Source organism: Anoplophora glabripennis, unplaced genomic scaffold (assembly GCF_000390285.2).
Source record: "Anoplophora glabripennis isolate ALB-LARVAE unplaced genomic scaffold, Agla_2.0 scaffold1, whole genome shotgun sequence".
Classification (NCBI taxonomy): domain Eukaryota; kingdom Metazoa; phylum Arthropoda; class Insecta; order Coleoptera; family Cerambycidae; genus Anoplophora; species Anoplophora glabripennis.
In genome coordinates, this window is record NW_019417028.1 from 840,678 (window position 1) to 856,309 (window position 15,632).

General features: G+C 32.9%; 2 protein-coding genes across 2 annotated transcripts in view; one reads left to right on the forward strand and one right to left on the reverse strand.

Annotated features, from left to right (window-relative positions):
• Positions 1–15,632, forward strand: part of LOC108911720 (chondroitin sulfate N-acetylgalactosaminyltransferase 2) — a 218,456-nt gene that overhangs the window by 140,479 nt on the left and 62,345 nt on the right. The window lies entirely within an intron of this gene.
• Positions 8,343–10,614, reverse strand: LOC108912357. The gene is made up of 4 exons (XM_018717595.1): positions 10,479–10,614; positions 10,163–10,403; positions 9,449–9,693; positions 8,343–8,666 (listed from the first exon to the last, which is right to left on the reverse strand). The coding sequence occupies exons 1-4, from the start codon at positions 10,527–10,529 to the stop codon at positions 8,445–8,447; spliced, it is 759 nt and encodes a 252-aa protein (XP_018573111.1). The 5' UTR covers positions 10,530–10,614; the 3' UTR covers positions 8,343–8,444.

Here is a 15,632-nt window from a genome sequence, read left to right on the forward strand (position 1 = left end):
ATTCATCCAGGAAATAATAACCGGACTAAGAAGCAATGTTCAAGGATTTTTGAGACATACAAAACTTTGTGAAAATATTAAATATACCTACCTTCGGCATAATGTAAAATTAGAAACATCTGCAAAGGAGTCAATCTCTATTAGACCAGGGCGAATCTGTTTTGAGGTAGTCTTTACTGAAAGAAAAAGTAGTGGCGTAATATATTTTTCTTCAAAAATATTCGATACAAAACCTGTACAGACGCCACTGACTAAAATAATAAAATTGTTTGTACATCAGAAAATGCATCTCGATGAATAGAAGGCGTGTACCAAATTTGAAAAAATATCTAGGGTAGGTAATACCAAAGTTATAAAAAAAAAGTTTTTTTCATAAAACTTTAGCACCCTGTAGTTCAAAAGTTAAGACTTTTAGGACATATGTTCATATGAAGTTTTTTCTTAAAATGGACCCAACAATAACCTCCTTAAATATTAGCACATTATTAAGAAACACCCTGTATATAGAGTTTCTTTGGATTTATTAACATGCAAAGCAGAACATGTTCGACATCACAAAGGCTTTGCGTTTTACATCTTGTACTGTCATATTTAGTAGTTATTTTCTACTATACTTTTCTATGTAAATTGATTTCATTAATAAAAATTGTTTGAGACGCTTTTTGATAAAAAAAATCTGAAGCTTCTTTCTTCTTAAACGTAATAAATTTGTCGATATACAATATCTTTTTTGTTTCCTTTCGGTACCATTATAATCGAAATAAGGCTAAACATTAATATTGCTTTAAGCTTCTAATTAATGTACCAGCCCGAATTTGGTCGATCTAATTAAAGTAACCCATTTTCCATTAAGTTCCGAAACCCTATTAAATTCCGCCAAAACAGCTACACCGCAATATTAACTCGAACATTTCGCGTTATTATTCCGTTCTACTACAATAAGTGTTTGTTTCAATTCGTCAATTAAAACTTCGCCGTGCCGCAATTGGTTGGTCGAACTTGAACTTCCCTAATTGATTTTCAATTCTCGATTACATACACTCGACCGTCGAGCGATATCGAGACGGTGGCAGCGCTCCGCTGTGGAATAACATAATTCCCGTTCCTTCCCTATCTTTCACTTGAAGGACGGATCCATAACTTCTGTCAGTAGAATAATCCTGATAAATTGTTGTTGGAAAGATTAACGGTAAGAGATAACTGATCACGTTCCTGAAAAGGCATATCCGTTGGAGGCACTGGGAGCGAAGAAACAGATTATTCCGTCTGAAAAATAAAGAGGAAGGATACACAGGGAATAAATATAAAATTCCGCTGTAGGAGGAAATGTAAACATTTCTTAGTAGCGGGGGAGAGGTCGTCCGACTTTTTAATAATTCATTTTTTAGGCCTATATATGTTTATGCGACGTATTTCGTCCCAATTACGTTGACACAGGGTGCGCTTGGAAGCCTTTATTAATTTTTTCTGAATCTGCAATCAATTCTGAATAAAAAATGTGCCCTTGTTTCATAGCATGAACCGTTTTCGAGTAAATTGGGTCTAAACTATCGCCTGCATTAATTCGTGGAAAAATGCATGTAAAGATTTTATTCGTTGTTATCTAGTAGGTACCTGTCATGATAAAAAACAAAGTTGTTTACAAGCGTACATGTAAAAATTAATTACAATACTCGAAGTTACCAGAAATTAAGTTTACAAAACAAGATATTAAGTAGATATACAATTTTCCAGCAACGAATATGCCGATATGATATTTGTCTACGGTTTCTGTGATGGAAATTCATTGCTGGCCTCGCAAGAGTATCTACGCAGGTTTCCAAACAGAAGTCAACCTTCACAGCACGTTTTGCAACGAGTTTTCCAAAGAGTCCGTGAGACCGGGTGTGTTAAAATTGGAAATACCGGAATAAGAGATAATGTGGAAGATGCAAACATTTTAGAAGAAAATGTAATATCTGCTGTTGTTGATGACCCTTCCACCAGTGTCCGAAGAATATCAGCACAGGTAAGTATTCCACGAAGCAGCGTCTGGAGAATTTTAAACCGAGAAGAACTGCTCCCATACCACCTACATAAAGTACAAACTTTGCATCCTGGTGATTCCGAAACAAAAAGGATACAATTTTGCAGGTGGTTGTTAGAAAATATCGATAATGACAAAAATTTGAATTCAGAGAGATACACGGATTTTTTAGAAAGTATTGTTGATGGTGTTCTCTTAACTTTGTGATATCAAATGTACTACCGATAATATTTACATTTTCCAGAAATCTGGATTGGGAAAAATGGTCTTATTATGTGGCCTCCCAGGTTCCCTGACCTCAGCCCGCTTGATTTTTTTTACTGGGGTCATATGAAGCAACTGGTGTATGCCAAACCCAGTAGCACGAGAGACGATTTACTTCAAAAAATTAATGTAGCCGAGCAAAATCAAGCAACCGTTGATTTGCGAAGGGTTTACAATTTATTGGTCAAACTATGTCGGGCATGCATTGAAGTAAATGGGCAGCATTTCGCGTATTTATTGAAATAATTGTTTTCTATTTATATTTTTAATATTTTCATTTTGCTAACATAATTTTGTTTCTATTACATAATTTTCAATTTAATTTTTAGTGCCCCTATACGTAACCAAATATTAAATAATTCATAGAAAACTTTAGAAAACTTAGTTTCTTCATATTCATTGAGCTACATGGGAAACTATACCTCAACAGTAAACAACTTTTTTATTATAATATAATATAACCTACTAGATAACAAGAAATAAAATCTATACATGGATTTTTCTACGAACTAATGCAGTCGATATTTTAGACTCAATTTACTCGAAAACTGTTCATTTTTGAGCTATGAAACAAGGGCACATTTTTTGTCAAAAATCGGTTGCAGATTCAGGAAAACGTAATCAAATTACATAAAACTAGGACATGCAAAAGTTATGAAGACATAACCTTGAGGACAAGTTGGCCTAGGCCGCCCCTGGCGTCAGTTCGAAATAAACACCAAGTAGTTTTAATGACCTTTAATAGGTGTACACTTCTACAACAAAAATTAGTTAAATCCCTGAAAGGGTTTTTGAATTATGGTGAATATAAATTGTTAATTCGCTTTTTAGGAAAAAAAATTCGGTACAAAAACTGATGATTTTTTCACGAAATTTAAAATTAAAGGTAATCCTACAATTTACATTTTTTTGTGCTAACAATATACATAAGTTTAAGCGGTTTAGAACGCATATTTTTGAAAATATTACGTTTAGATTGAAAAAAAATTATTCCAAAAAAAATAACATATTTTTGAAAATAACTTTAAAAATAAAAAAGTAACGAGAAATATTCAAGAATTTAGAGTTTGTTCACAGAATATTTTTTTTTTATTTGTGTAGGATAAAAATTAACAGAGATGTCGCTGGTAGATAGAAGTTTGCAGTTGAGGGCGAAGGTCATGTTTTACCCTAAAAAATAACGCTTTAAAAAATATTCAATTTTACAGTACTTTTAGTTGTCGAAATTTTCCGTAAAATCGTTTTTGAATCGTCTTAATAGCTTTAAAATTAAGGAAGTTATCGTTACCTTACTGCTTCAATTTTAGGAGCATATCAATATTTTGGTTATCCACAATTTTGGAGCATTCATAGGCATAGAAAAATTTTAAACTATGACTTATTGAATAATTATTTTGAATATTGCATAAATTAAAGTAAATCCCAAGAAAGAAAGATTACGAAAAAAATATTTTGCATTGTTTATTGGATTATTACATTTTGTCGTTGGGGGTGGTTTTTAAGGGTTTAAAACAATGCGATAAATTATAAATTGTATTATAAACAGGTAAAAGAATTTCATTTATCCTGTTTTTTTAATGTTTTGTTATTAGGGGTAGTTTTTTAAGGGTTGAAATATTGTAATAAATTATTTATAACACCATAAACTATTGAAAAGATTTCTATCTATAATACATGAGCTATAAAAATATTTTAAGGTCGAAGAAACTATTAATTTTATATTTTTATCATTAAGGGTGGTTTTTAAGGGCTGAAACTTTATAAAAATAACGTAAATTATAACTCACAATATAAAATAATACTTATTCCATACATATTAAGATATGATTTCAGTCTATTTTTATATTTATTCAGTTTTTTAGCAGGGGTGGTTTTCATCCCCTAAAAACAAAAAGCACATATCAAGCATATATAACTTTTCATCTAAAAGGTGAAAAATCCGAATTTTGTCAAAATTCCCGGGTCAATTCGTGTTTTGACCCTAACATCAAGGCATTCCACTGGAAAGCGGTTTTCGAGATTTCAAACTGATTCAAGTGGTCAGTGATTGGAAAAACATTCGATTGTGATCTCATTAAAGGGTCTTAAAGAATTTTTCTCACTACTGAGAGAGTGGGGATGCTGAAAATGATTGTGGTTAGTACTTCTCCTGAAGTCGCTTTGGGGTGCGAGTTTGAGGTTTCTGGAGCTTCCTAAATTTCACTATTTTTTGGAAAGTATGGTGAAAATTTTGATGCCCTTCTGCGCTGTTGGAGGCTTCTGTGCAATGATGAACATGCATCGTTGTTGTAGCCCGATACGTTGGCGACTTTTGAAGACAGTCATAAATGGCATCTTAGCGGTTTGGCGAGAATATTTCAAAAGTGTGGTGAAAATCGTATCTCCCTACGCCGTCAAGGCGGCGTAGCGCTATGTCGCTGCGCATCAGTATCGTTTGGTACATTTTGACAGCAATTGTGTCTCTGCGAAGGGAAAATCCGGAAATTTTCGAAACCTGGCTGAAAAAGTGGTTTCCCGCTTTGCATCCTCCGATCTGGGTAGTAAGTTATCTGCGATGGTTTGTCTATGGACTCATTGTTTTGTGGTGATATTTTAGAAAAATTGGTGAAATTTTTGGAAACATGGGTGATTTTCGGACGATGAAACGGTCACCGTAAATTGAAGATGTGGCAATAAATATTTAAATTCTAAACTACAGTCCAATTACTATAAATTTTATTTGGAGCAATAAATCGGAAGAGGCGGCAAATATATCTCCTTTCAGAAAAATATACAGCCTCCACCCGAACCAGAAGCGACTTTTAAACAGGGCCTTCCGGCAACGTCCCTTAAATCACTTGGACAAATAAAAGGCCTAAATTTCGGGAATGTTTACCGAGGCGTCCCCATTACGCAATTAGTGGTCGATTACACGATATTTTCCGTCCCGGGCCGCATGCAAACAGACCCACACTGAAATCTGCGATTCTCCCAAAGCCCGGTCGCGTCAAAACGACGAGCAAATAAACCATCCCGCCCGCTCCTCCACGCCCTGAAATATTTACATTGTCCGAAACAAATTGCTGTTCAAATGTTTCAAATTGTGTAACATTTACATAAAGATTTATCAAATGGAAGGCGTACGGCGCTCCGGATGGTGTCAAATGGGCCGTCTGGGATGACTGTGAAATGTTTTCATGGCGCTAATTACGGATGGGACCGCTTCGAATGAAATCCGAAGAAAAATGCGGCGAGATTTATGATACTGAATATTTAAATAATGAGGGCTTGTTCAAATGCAGAAGTCAGGCATTAAAATTTATGTGAGATTGTATTATCGTTTGTATTAAAAGTCTTTCAATTATTATTTTTCATCTTTGTAAGGGGTGCCCCGTGAAAAATGTCGCAAGCTGTACAGGTTGTTTCTGAAATAAGTGCGTTGATTCAAAGGGGTAATGGAGGGGTAAGTTAAAATAAAAAAAATTGGTTGTAAAATGTCTTCCACCCTAGTGAAGATAAGTTGTGGTCTTTCTTCATATCCTCACTACTTGTATATTAATACCATACCCGCTAAATTTTAACTTGAATAAGGCATTATGAAATAAAACAACTTAACTCAATCTACAGTTCAGGAGAGCAAGCAAGACACATCCACGCACGTGCTCTTCCAGTAATCACACCGAGCTTGACCGTTCGTTGCAAGCAGTTGATCAGTTGATTAAGTGGGGGTGATACAGGGTCGGCCTATGTTTCGCGTAATAATTCGTGATTAATTTTTTGAAATACGTGACATCTTAGATCACAGGCTTGTTTAATTTCACAACATTTCTTAATACGTAACAATTCTGTAACTGTATTCCAAAGAATCTTAATAACAGCCTTCTTGTAACCTCTAAGTCATAATCCTTTAAAATTAGTACCAATTGAAAGAAGAAGAACGTACCCTCATTCTTTTCCGTCTTTTTTTTTGCTGGAGGACTCAAATTGCTTCCAACATGACGCTTAGGACTTCCTTGTCTTTTCGGGCATTTTGGAAAACTCTTTGAACTACTTTAACTTCATTACTTTATTTTGAATAACCGTATCTAGTTTCATTAGTAACACGTTTATAAAACGCAGTAATTTTCACGGTGGATATTGTGGAATTGTATTGCATACTCCGAGTGAATAAACATCAAGTATGTTAACCAGGAATGCTACGCATTATTCATTCTGGATACCACAAAAGTAAATCAACAGTGCTGCAGCTATTAAAGGAATTGTTAAAATAAACTAATACACAAAATACCAAAATTGAAGTGGCAGACTTAGTTTACGATACAGTCGGAAATACTATGAATATTTGGCTTTAACAAAAAGCATAAACTATTTTCTTTTTATCCATTATTGTCTGATTGATAACATTTTAAAAGATGTAAGAACATGTAAGAAATACAGTTTTTAGAAAAAACATCGCTGGCAACTATGTTATTTGACATTTTTATTTTATTTTAGAGATTTACAAAAAATATTCCATTGGAATACATTTAAATGATAAGTTTGTGTAAATTTAGTTATACTCCGAGGCCAAAATTATAGAGAGTGACTAATCGCTAGCTTTTGGACTAGTAAGGGGGATGAAGCGTGCCGGGAACGAAAATCCATTGGCGTGCGTGTCTGCGTAAAAAGCAAGATATAGAAAATATTAAATATAGATAATAAAACATAACATCTAATATTTTTTACAGTTTGCTATAACCTCACTTGATCCATTTTAATTATTACAACATTTTAAAACGTCCCAGTTGTGTTTTTTTAATTTATAAATTTATTATAGCCATGGAATTAGACACCTCGTCTACGCTTATGCTATGACGTTTCTGAGGACTCGTAAATCAAGTCCGTTTACACTCAACTAAAAAACTATTCCCTTATTCCCTACCAAGTGCAAAAGATAGAGATAGAATATAGATCGACGTTCAGTGTAACTCAGTCTATAGACGATTATATATTCTATCGATGTGCGTAGCGAGCGGCACAAAGATAAATAATATTGAACCATATAAAAATCATTTTATATTTTATACGCATTACGGTAATAGTGTTTTTATATTGTCTGAATCACTCTTTATAATTTCGACCGCGGAGTATAGATTTTTTATTAGACTTCACCTATTCATTTTCGCTTCTAAAGGTGAAAATAACAAATATCGGGTATAAGAGAAAAAAAAACTTTTGCATCGATTAAGCCATGAAAAAATTATACTTCCACATATATAGCTATAGCCCACTAAGAACCAGGAGTTACTCACTAAAATTCTTGTCTCAAATTTAACTGATTTATAATACAGAATGATTTCTTTGTATAAGTTTTAAATGTATGAAATTTCCGTTGCAGTTAGAAATCTAGAAGACATTGGAAATGCCTAAAAATGAAAAATTATCCAGTTGCTGGTCCTGCTGATTATGATTGACGAGCAGTAGAGTCTGCATACAAAATTATGTTGATAATTTTGGCGGAATTCATATTTCCGCGCAATTTTAAATCCATAAGCAGACTATGCTAATTGTCAATTGTAATCAGCAGTGTCAAATTGCCTTTTAAACAGAAACAAAAACGTTTAAATTCTGTTTGTATAGAAAAATAGCCTGCATTATAAGTTGACAAAATTTGAGACATAGGAGTTTTAAATTATGGTGATATAGGTGCAAAATTTTTAATAAACTATCCTTAAAGTGATTTTACCCAAAAATCTCCCCTTCAGAAAGTAGCAGCAGGCTATGGGTTGCTTACTGGAACATCGTAATTCGTTCAGCAATACATCCAAAAGGCCTCTATAGGGTGTTAGAAGTTTGACTGTCTTAATTTTAACAGACGATAGAATACATTAAAATAAACAAAAAACGTTATATGACATGGGTCCTAAACTTAACCATTTCCGAGAAAAAAATTATCAATTCTCCAACTGTACAAAAATACCGATTAATTAAGGAATATTGACATAAACTCGAAAACTCTAAACGTTATTACTTAATGCACATTTAGGAAATAACTCCATCTTTTTTTTTAATTGTAGTAGTAAAAATTATCCCATTCGTAGTTTCTTTATATTACATATTTCAGGATCATCAGTCATCACTAATTAATCTCGCTAATGTATTTATATACATACAAATCATGGGTTCGATTTACATCTTAATTTAACAAAATAACATCTGGAGTTAATATTTTCCCTTGAACACATTCCACTATTCCATTGTATATTTCTTGAACCACCATTTCCAGCTCATTAATATTGTCGTGTTCGCATTCAAATAAATAGTCAATTAATTCGTTCACTTTTTTTTCGGCCTCGTCGACGTCTTCCCTCAGTTTAGCAGGTACCTCGGTAGCTTCCTTTTGGATAATTTTTATGACCTAAAATTACAGTTAGTTTTATGTAGAACAACAACAGATAAAACATTAAAACCCTTGTTAATCTTTGTAAAGTTACGTGCGCAGTTTGTCCAAATTGAAATCATTATTTATATCAGCTTTTCATTGTTTTGCGTACAAAACCCATAATTAATTTTAGTAGTCCGCAGTTCCGATATTATTATCTGATTTTATATGTAATTGGAAATAACTATTGAAGTTATATTTATAATTTCAATGGATTACATGAGAAATGCACGCAAAAACTGTATTATGTTTGGGATACTGCTGAAAATATGAAGCTTTGTTATTTAACATTAAATGAATTTCAATTTGGAGTGTCGAATTGTAAACCGTTAGTTGCCACCTAAATATCATAAGCTTTCCAATTTGCGTTTACTGTATTTACTTTTAAAAATAATATATTCGCTAACTGCATTCATTATTATTATCAATAACAAAGTTATGACTCTTTTATATAATCGATTGTTTTCATAATTCATATAATAGTGTTGTTTAATTTATTGTAAGTGCTGAGATAAGGCCGTATCTACAAGATTGTAAATCGAAATGAAAATTCTTTTCGCTTTATCTCATAGTAATATAAAAAAATTAAAGAGAAAGTCGAGAAATTTATTATCAAAATATTCCAAAAACTAAAAAAAAGTCCGTACTGTACAGTGTGTTATTTTTATTCGTGTCGGATCTAACAAAAATATATGTAGTCCTTGATGCAGATTTCAATATCCTAGATATACTTTTCAGTCAAATGTTAACAAAATTACCTCTATAATACAAGCAACAGCATTAGAATCATTTTCACAATTTTCTAATTGTACAGTTATGTTCTTCACTTCATCATTTACGTTATGAATATCCATTACGACAATTCCCAAGCTATCCAAAACTTCATTCACCCTATTCACGGCACAATCTCCTGTTCTATTTAGGAAATTCGCCAGCATATCCTTCAAATCCTGTTCTCGGTCTTCTGTACAATCTATGATGTCAACGGCGATAATATTGGCTTCTGTAAGTTTAATTATTTGGTTTAATCGTTTTTAATTAGTTAATTTATATCGTAAAATAAAAATCCTTAATTTTTCTTAAAGTTAAAAAATAAAAAATTGCGTTTTCTAATAGGCAGTCGTCAGCAGCAAAAATCATTTACCTTATTTGGTATCGAGACTTTAACTGATTTAGAAGATATTAATGCTGTATCGTAGGAAGTTGGATTGACCCCTATTTATTTGAATTTGAATATATTGCGTTAATTTTGACAAAAGAAGGCTCTGCATATGCTAAATATATGTAGAGGGAAAACAATTTGATGTAAATACTGAACAGCTAGAATATCATCAAATTGAGCCTTATGTAATTGAAAATGAATTTCAGTACACAAAAGGTTGTAAAAACAATTGATTTCTATGAAAAATTATACTATTCCTTTGACATTAAATGAAATCGTGTCGACTTTCTGTTAAAGTAAAGTATCTAACCTTTTTTTATCTCGTCTAGTTTTTGGAATATTTCATCTGATAGTTCATCAATTTCGAATTTCGCAAATTTCAAAATCAGCCTTTCAGTTGATCTAATAGTGGATTCCAGGGTTTTCAAGGTTGTAAAAGAGACGTTTGTGAGAGTGTCTACGATTTTTTCTAAAGCTTTCAGAGCAATTTCAGCGATATCTATAATTTTTTCTTCGTTCGTATCGCCATGTAATAAAATGTCACACTGAACCTAGAACAAAAACACTGTATTGATAAGGTATCAATAGAATTTAAAGTACGTAAGATTCCTTTTGATTGAACTTACCTGTAATAATAGAAAAGTACTTAACACCGAAAATAATTTTAATGAAATCATTACGCATTAACAACCGATTGCACTTGACAATTATTGGAACTATAAAATAAAACTAAACTACCAAAGTAAATGCGCATTATAGGTACAAATGTTTATATATAGATATCTATTATAAACACTTTAAGGCTGATAATAAGTTAATTGATAAATTATGAATCACTGCGCTGTTTCTAGGAAGCTTGCTAGGTATAAGGATACTGATGGAAAGAGAAGCATTGTTGGTAGCATACCTGTTCAGGAACAATAACGACTGGAGATGTATTCCCAATTCCAGGATTATGGAAACATCTACGTGGGAACCAACTCTGCGGATGATATTCGACAAAATGATTGCAAGGTTTTACATCCACCAGCCATTCGAGATTCGAATAGAGGATCTGAGCAAGTGGGAACAAAAATTCGATACCTTGGAAAGATGTAGCTTGGTATGGTTTAGGGATGACTTCAAAGTGGTCAAATGAAGGAATATGGATACAGTCTGGGTCAATTTCCCACTGTATTTCAATATAAACTCATACATGTTCTTTGGCAAATAAGGATTTAGATACACAAGGTAAATTCAAAACTTGTGCGACTGTACTGGCTACTACAAATACAGTTACTATGGGTTGGGCGCCAGAACACAAAGGCATTGACGGAAACGACGAGAGAAGCGGATGGACTTGCTAAGAAGGGATCCGAATAGATCTTCCAGTGTGGTCAGGGGGCCTCTGGGCAAATGCACTGAGCCAGAACATAACAAATACTTAGAATGAAGCTCCTGGGAAAAGCCTTATTGGAACGCAAGCAGTTGAGAAAAGTGTCAGCAAGGAAGCTTTTGGACATTGTTTAAAGAACAAAGCAACTTGCTTTTACAATCACAAAAAGAAGAAGAAGAAGAAGAAGGTATGAGGAATCAGGCTTTTAATGTTACGAATCTTAAAAAAATGTCCCTTTATATGAATATAATTTTGTTTATTTCATTTTAATTGAATTTTACTTTGAATGTCGTTGTAACCTAACTCCGTTATATTTTTAACCGTGGTCAAAATTAATTTTGAATAAGATGTTTACTTGACTTGATAAGTTACGTTGTATAAGAAAATGTGACAGAACTAATAAGAAGACGAAAGTGAAACAATAGAAATGCAGTTTGATTTATTTTGTTAAACATAATTTTGCCCTTCAACATAGCATTTTAAAATAATTAAACGCTGTTAATATAATTTTGTTTGACACACCCCGCTACAGATGAAATAATTTCTTGGAACTTGTCTATCAAGTTAGTTGAAGTATCTCGCTGACATGAAGACACAAACTTGTCAATATTTTCTTGGAATTTCGATGCTTCCACCAAATCATACACGACGGTGCTTAATAATTCAATTAGTTCCTTCTTTATTTCATCCTGTACCTAAAAAAGAAGAATGGTAATGAAAAACAGTTAATTACGAAAGTATTTCCTAAACTCTTAGGATGAGGTTGGCCTTTCAGAACTACGAATTGTTACTTCTTTGTGTAGTAACTGAAGCAGTTGCTTTACAAAAATGACAAGAATACACCTCATTTTAAGCGAATTGGCTGATACTTTTTTGTACCTGATTTTACAACTTCAAAAAATTTACAAGAAGGAAAAATGTCGAAAAAAGCCCCCTTATAATAAAAATAAGACCTTACGTTATAACCTACAAAAAATATGAGTAAATTTGACTATTTGTATGGGCTTTTTTCAATTTCTATAAATACTTTGCTACCAGTGACATAATTGGGCTCTTAAGGATTATTTTCGAGCAAAAAAACAAATTTACTATAAATGTGTGTTTGCAAATGGTCTAATCCTAACCTGGTACTATCTTCTGTTTCTAAGAAGATGATAAAATTACTTTTACATCATTCATAAAAATACCAAGGCATTAATTGATATACCTGTATTTTTAAGTTTTGTTGTTCACTGCAATCTGTAAAGCGTTTTGTTTATTTTCCCAATTATCTGATCTCCACTAACTTACATAATAATTACAGTTGATAGATGTTCAAATTCAGGAATGAAAATAAAACAGTTTAAACTAAAAGAAGCTGTCACATATCAGATCTACCAAGAACAATTTGAATTATTACAAAGCTGCTTTTTCAAGATATAATTTACTCTCTTTGCATTCAGTAACACTTTTCGATTTTTGCTACAACAAAAATATTACCTCGTCAATACATGGAATAGCAGTTTCATCATTTCCACAGCTGTCTAGTTGATCAATAAAGTCCTTCATTTTGTCATTAGTATCCTTGATGTCAACAAGTATGGGTACGTAGGTGTTGGAGGTCATTATTAAATTTTGAGACTTACATGTTACCAACTGGGATAAGAAATTAAAAAGCACCTCTATCAGATCATCGCCTTGTTCCTTTGCGCATTGAATAACAGCTTTTGAGGCGTCATTGGCGCCTGCAAATCAAAAAATAGTTAGGAATGGTTTTTAAGGAACGAATTTTTATTTTTTTTTTACATAACTTTATCATTAATTGGTGTATACTGAGAAAACTGTATAGTTAAAGCAAAATTAATGTAGTAGTAGTTTAAGATAAAGTAAAAATACAAGAGCTAAGGATAAAATATATTAAATACAATGCTGTTGGGTACTCTGTATGCTCAATGACATATTTTGAAATTCGAATTGCCACTAACTTATAATGTTCGCCTTACCGTCTTCTATTTCATCCAATTTCTCGGCAATAACTTTCCACAGGAGATCGACTAGACCCTGTTCTATATCGTGCAAGATTTCCTCTATCTTGCCCACATAGCTACTTAATCCATTGATAGCACCAATCCCAAAGTCTGTTATAATACCTACTACTGTCCGGGCAATTTTCATTGCAGTCGTATTTACAACTACAATTACGTGGCTGTCATCGTCATCGTTCGAATCACCTGTGGCTACTTTGCAGTGAGCCTAAAACAAAAAATGTGACATAATAATATTTTGTTAACCATAATGAAAATAAAAAAACACCAATTGCCATTGGTGGCAATGGCAATTCTTTAAAAACATGTATTTATAGGAATCCAGTTCACACTTACATATATCTAAATTTTAATTCAGATCATGTTGATAATATAAAGAAAGCGTAGTTAAATGTTTGTACGATAGAGCCAAATTGATCTCTTTTAAAGATGAAACTTTTAATAATTGAAATTCATAAAAAATGTTCTAATAAAGAATCAGTACCCTGGGAATTTTGTTGAAAGAGCTTTTAAGGATATTGAAAGCAAAACACAACGAAGATCCACAATAAAAATTCCATACAGAATAAAGAATATGTAACACAGTTAATATTACAACAGTTTCATTTCATTTTTATTTATGATTATTACCAAATCATAGATCAAAATGTAGGTACATAACACTTTGTATTATGTACTATAATTATATTTGGAGTGGTTCGTGTGAAGTAATTAACAATAATTCTGATTTCTTTCAAGATGCTGTTATCATATTTAAAGAATTATACAGGGTGCCCCGGTACTTGATACTTGTTTTTTTTTTCATACGGGCCTTCGTTAACAAGTTACGGGCCCTCAAAGGTGAAAATTAAAAAGTTATTTTTATTTACAGTCTAAACTGTTAACTTCATCATGATGCAAATTTGGTGATCGATAACACATGCGCACAGCTTGTTTTTGATGCAAGTGAAACTGAATTATGCCTAGAACGCCAGGGACGGACTATGCCTAATGGCGGAGGCGCCAGTCGGTGTGCAGTGTGGCATAAAATCACAAATATTTCCTAAACTGTTAATTTTACCGAGTTGAACGAAGAGGGCATTATCGTTGGCAAATCCTTCAGGGAAAATTCTGGATTGGGCACAGTCTGTCCCTGGCGTTCTGGGCATAATGAAGCTGTACGAATGTGTTATCGATCACCAAATTTGCATCATGCTGAAGTTAATAGTTTAGAGATTGTAAATAAAAATAAATTTTTAATTTTCATCTTTGAGGGACTGTAACTTGTTAACAAAGGCCCGTATGAAAAAAAAAAAAATATGAAGAACTGATATTATTTTGACCTCATCTATTTGTACGCGACTTTTTTGTATCAAGTACCGGGACACCCTGTATAGTAATATTTAAAGATACATATTTAAATTTTCATTTTAAAGTTAACTTTATTTATAAAGGGAGTGCCACAAGAACGGACCAATCATCCCATCAATCAGTACGAGGCCTGCTTGTTTTTTTATTGCCTGCAATTGTTTAAATTTGGCAACTAATCTTTCCACAGTTGTTCAGGTCGTTCCTTCTACCGAAAATTTCAGTAATTTGCGCACAATATCAGCTACACACTCTTCGTACTTGTAACGAATTTTCACAATCTTCACTCGCTCATCTGTCATATAGCGCTTCATTTACAATTAGTCTAATTGCAAGGTATTTTCTACAACATGTGATCCTGCACAATACTGCCAACTCTTCGGAACGAAAATGGCGCACAATTCAACTCCTGTGTTACTTTTGGGACACCCTATATAAGAGCGTCGCTTTATCTGAGAATGCACTTCTACGAGCAAGGAATAAGATGGTAAGGTACTAGTGTATCTTTTTTTGTATTATACACCGTGTCCACCTAGTGCGCGAAGTCCAATATCTAGGTTAATAAAAGATATCTTAATTTTTTTTTCTACAAAGCTGGCTACTTTCCCGAGCTGCACAAAATGAAAATATATTTGCATATAAAGGGTGTTCAGTTTTTCCTGTGCAGATACCAACTTAATTTTTTTAAATGGAAACCTATATTTCGGTGTTATTTTACACCATCCTCAGGGCTCGAAATTTGAAGTTTCTTTTGTCCAACTTAACAGCTCTAAATATTAAGAAGATGATATCTAGATACTTATATGTGTATTTATAATTCATAGTATAAGTATCTAGATATCATCTTAATATTTAAAACTGTTAAGTTGGACAAAAGACACTTCAAATTTCGAGCCCTGAGGATGGTGTAAAATAACACCGAAACGTTGGCAATGATTTAAAATATAGTGTTCTTTTATTTATTGATCTTTATCCCACTAAAACCTTGACTTGGATAACTAATCAAGATCGCAAAATAGTGGAAACATAATGGT

Bases quoted from the DNA above. Each gene is read 5' to 3' on its own strand.
- LOC108912357 (XM_018717595.1), bottom strand. From the start codon at position 10,529: ATGATTTCATTAAAATTATTTTCGGTGTTAAGTACTTTTCTATTATTA. The intron at 10,404-10,478 runs GTAAGTTCAATC...TTTTTGTTCTAG, and splicing joins GTACTTTTCTATTATTACAG to GTTCAGTGTGACATTTTATT. The intron at 8,667-9,448 runs GTAATTTTGTTA...CTGTAATTTTAG, and splicing joins CTGTTGCTTGTATTATAGAG to GTCATAAAAATTATCCAAAA.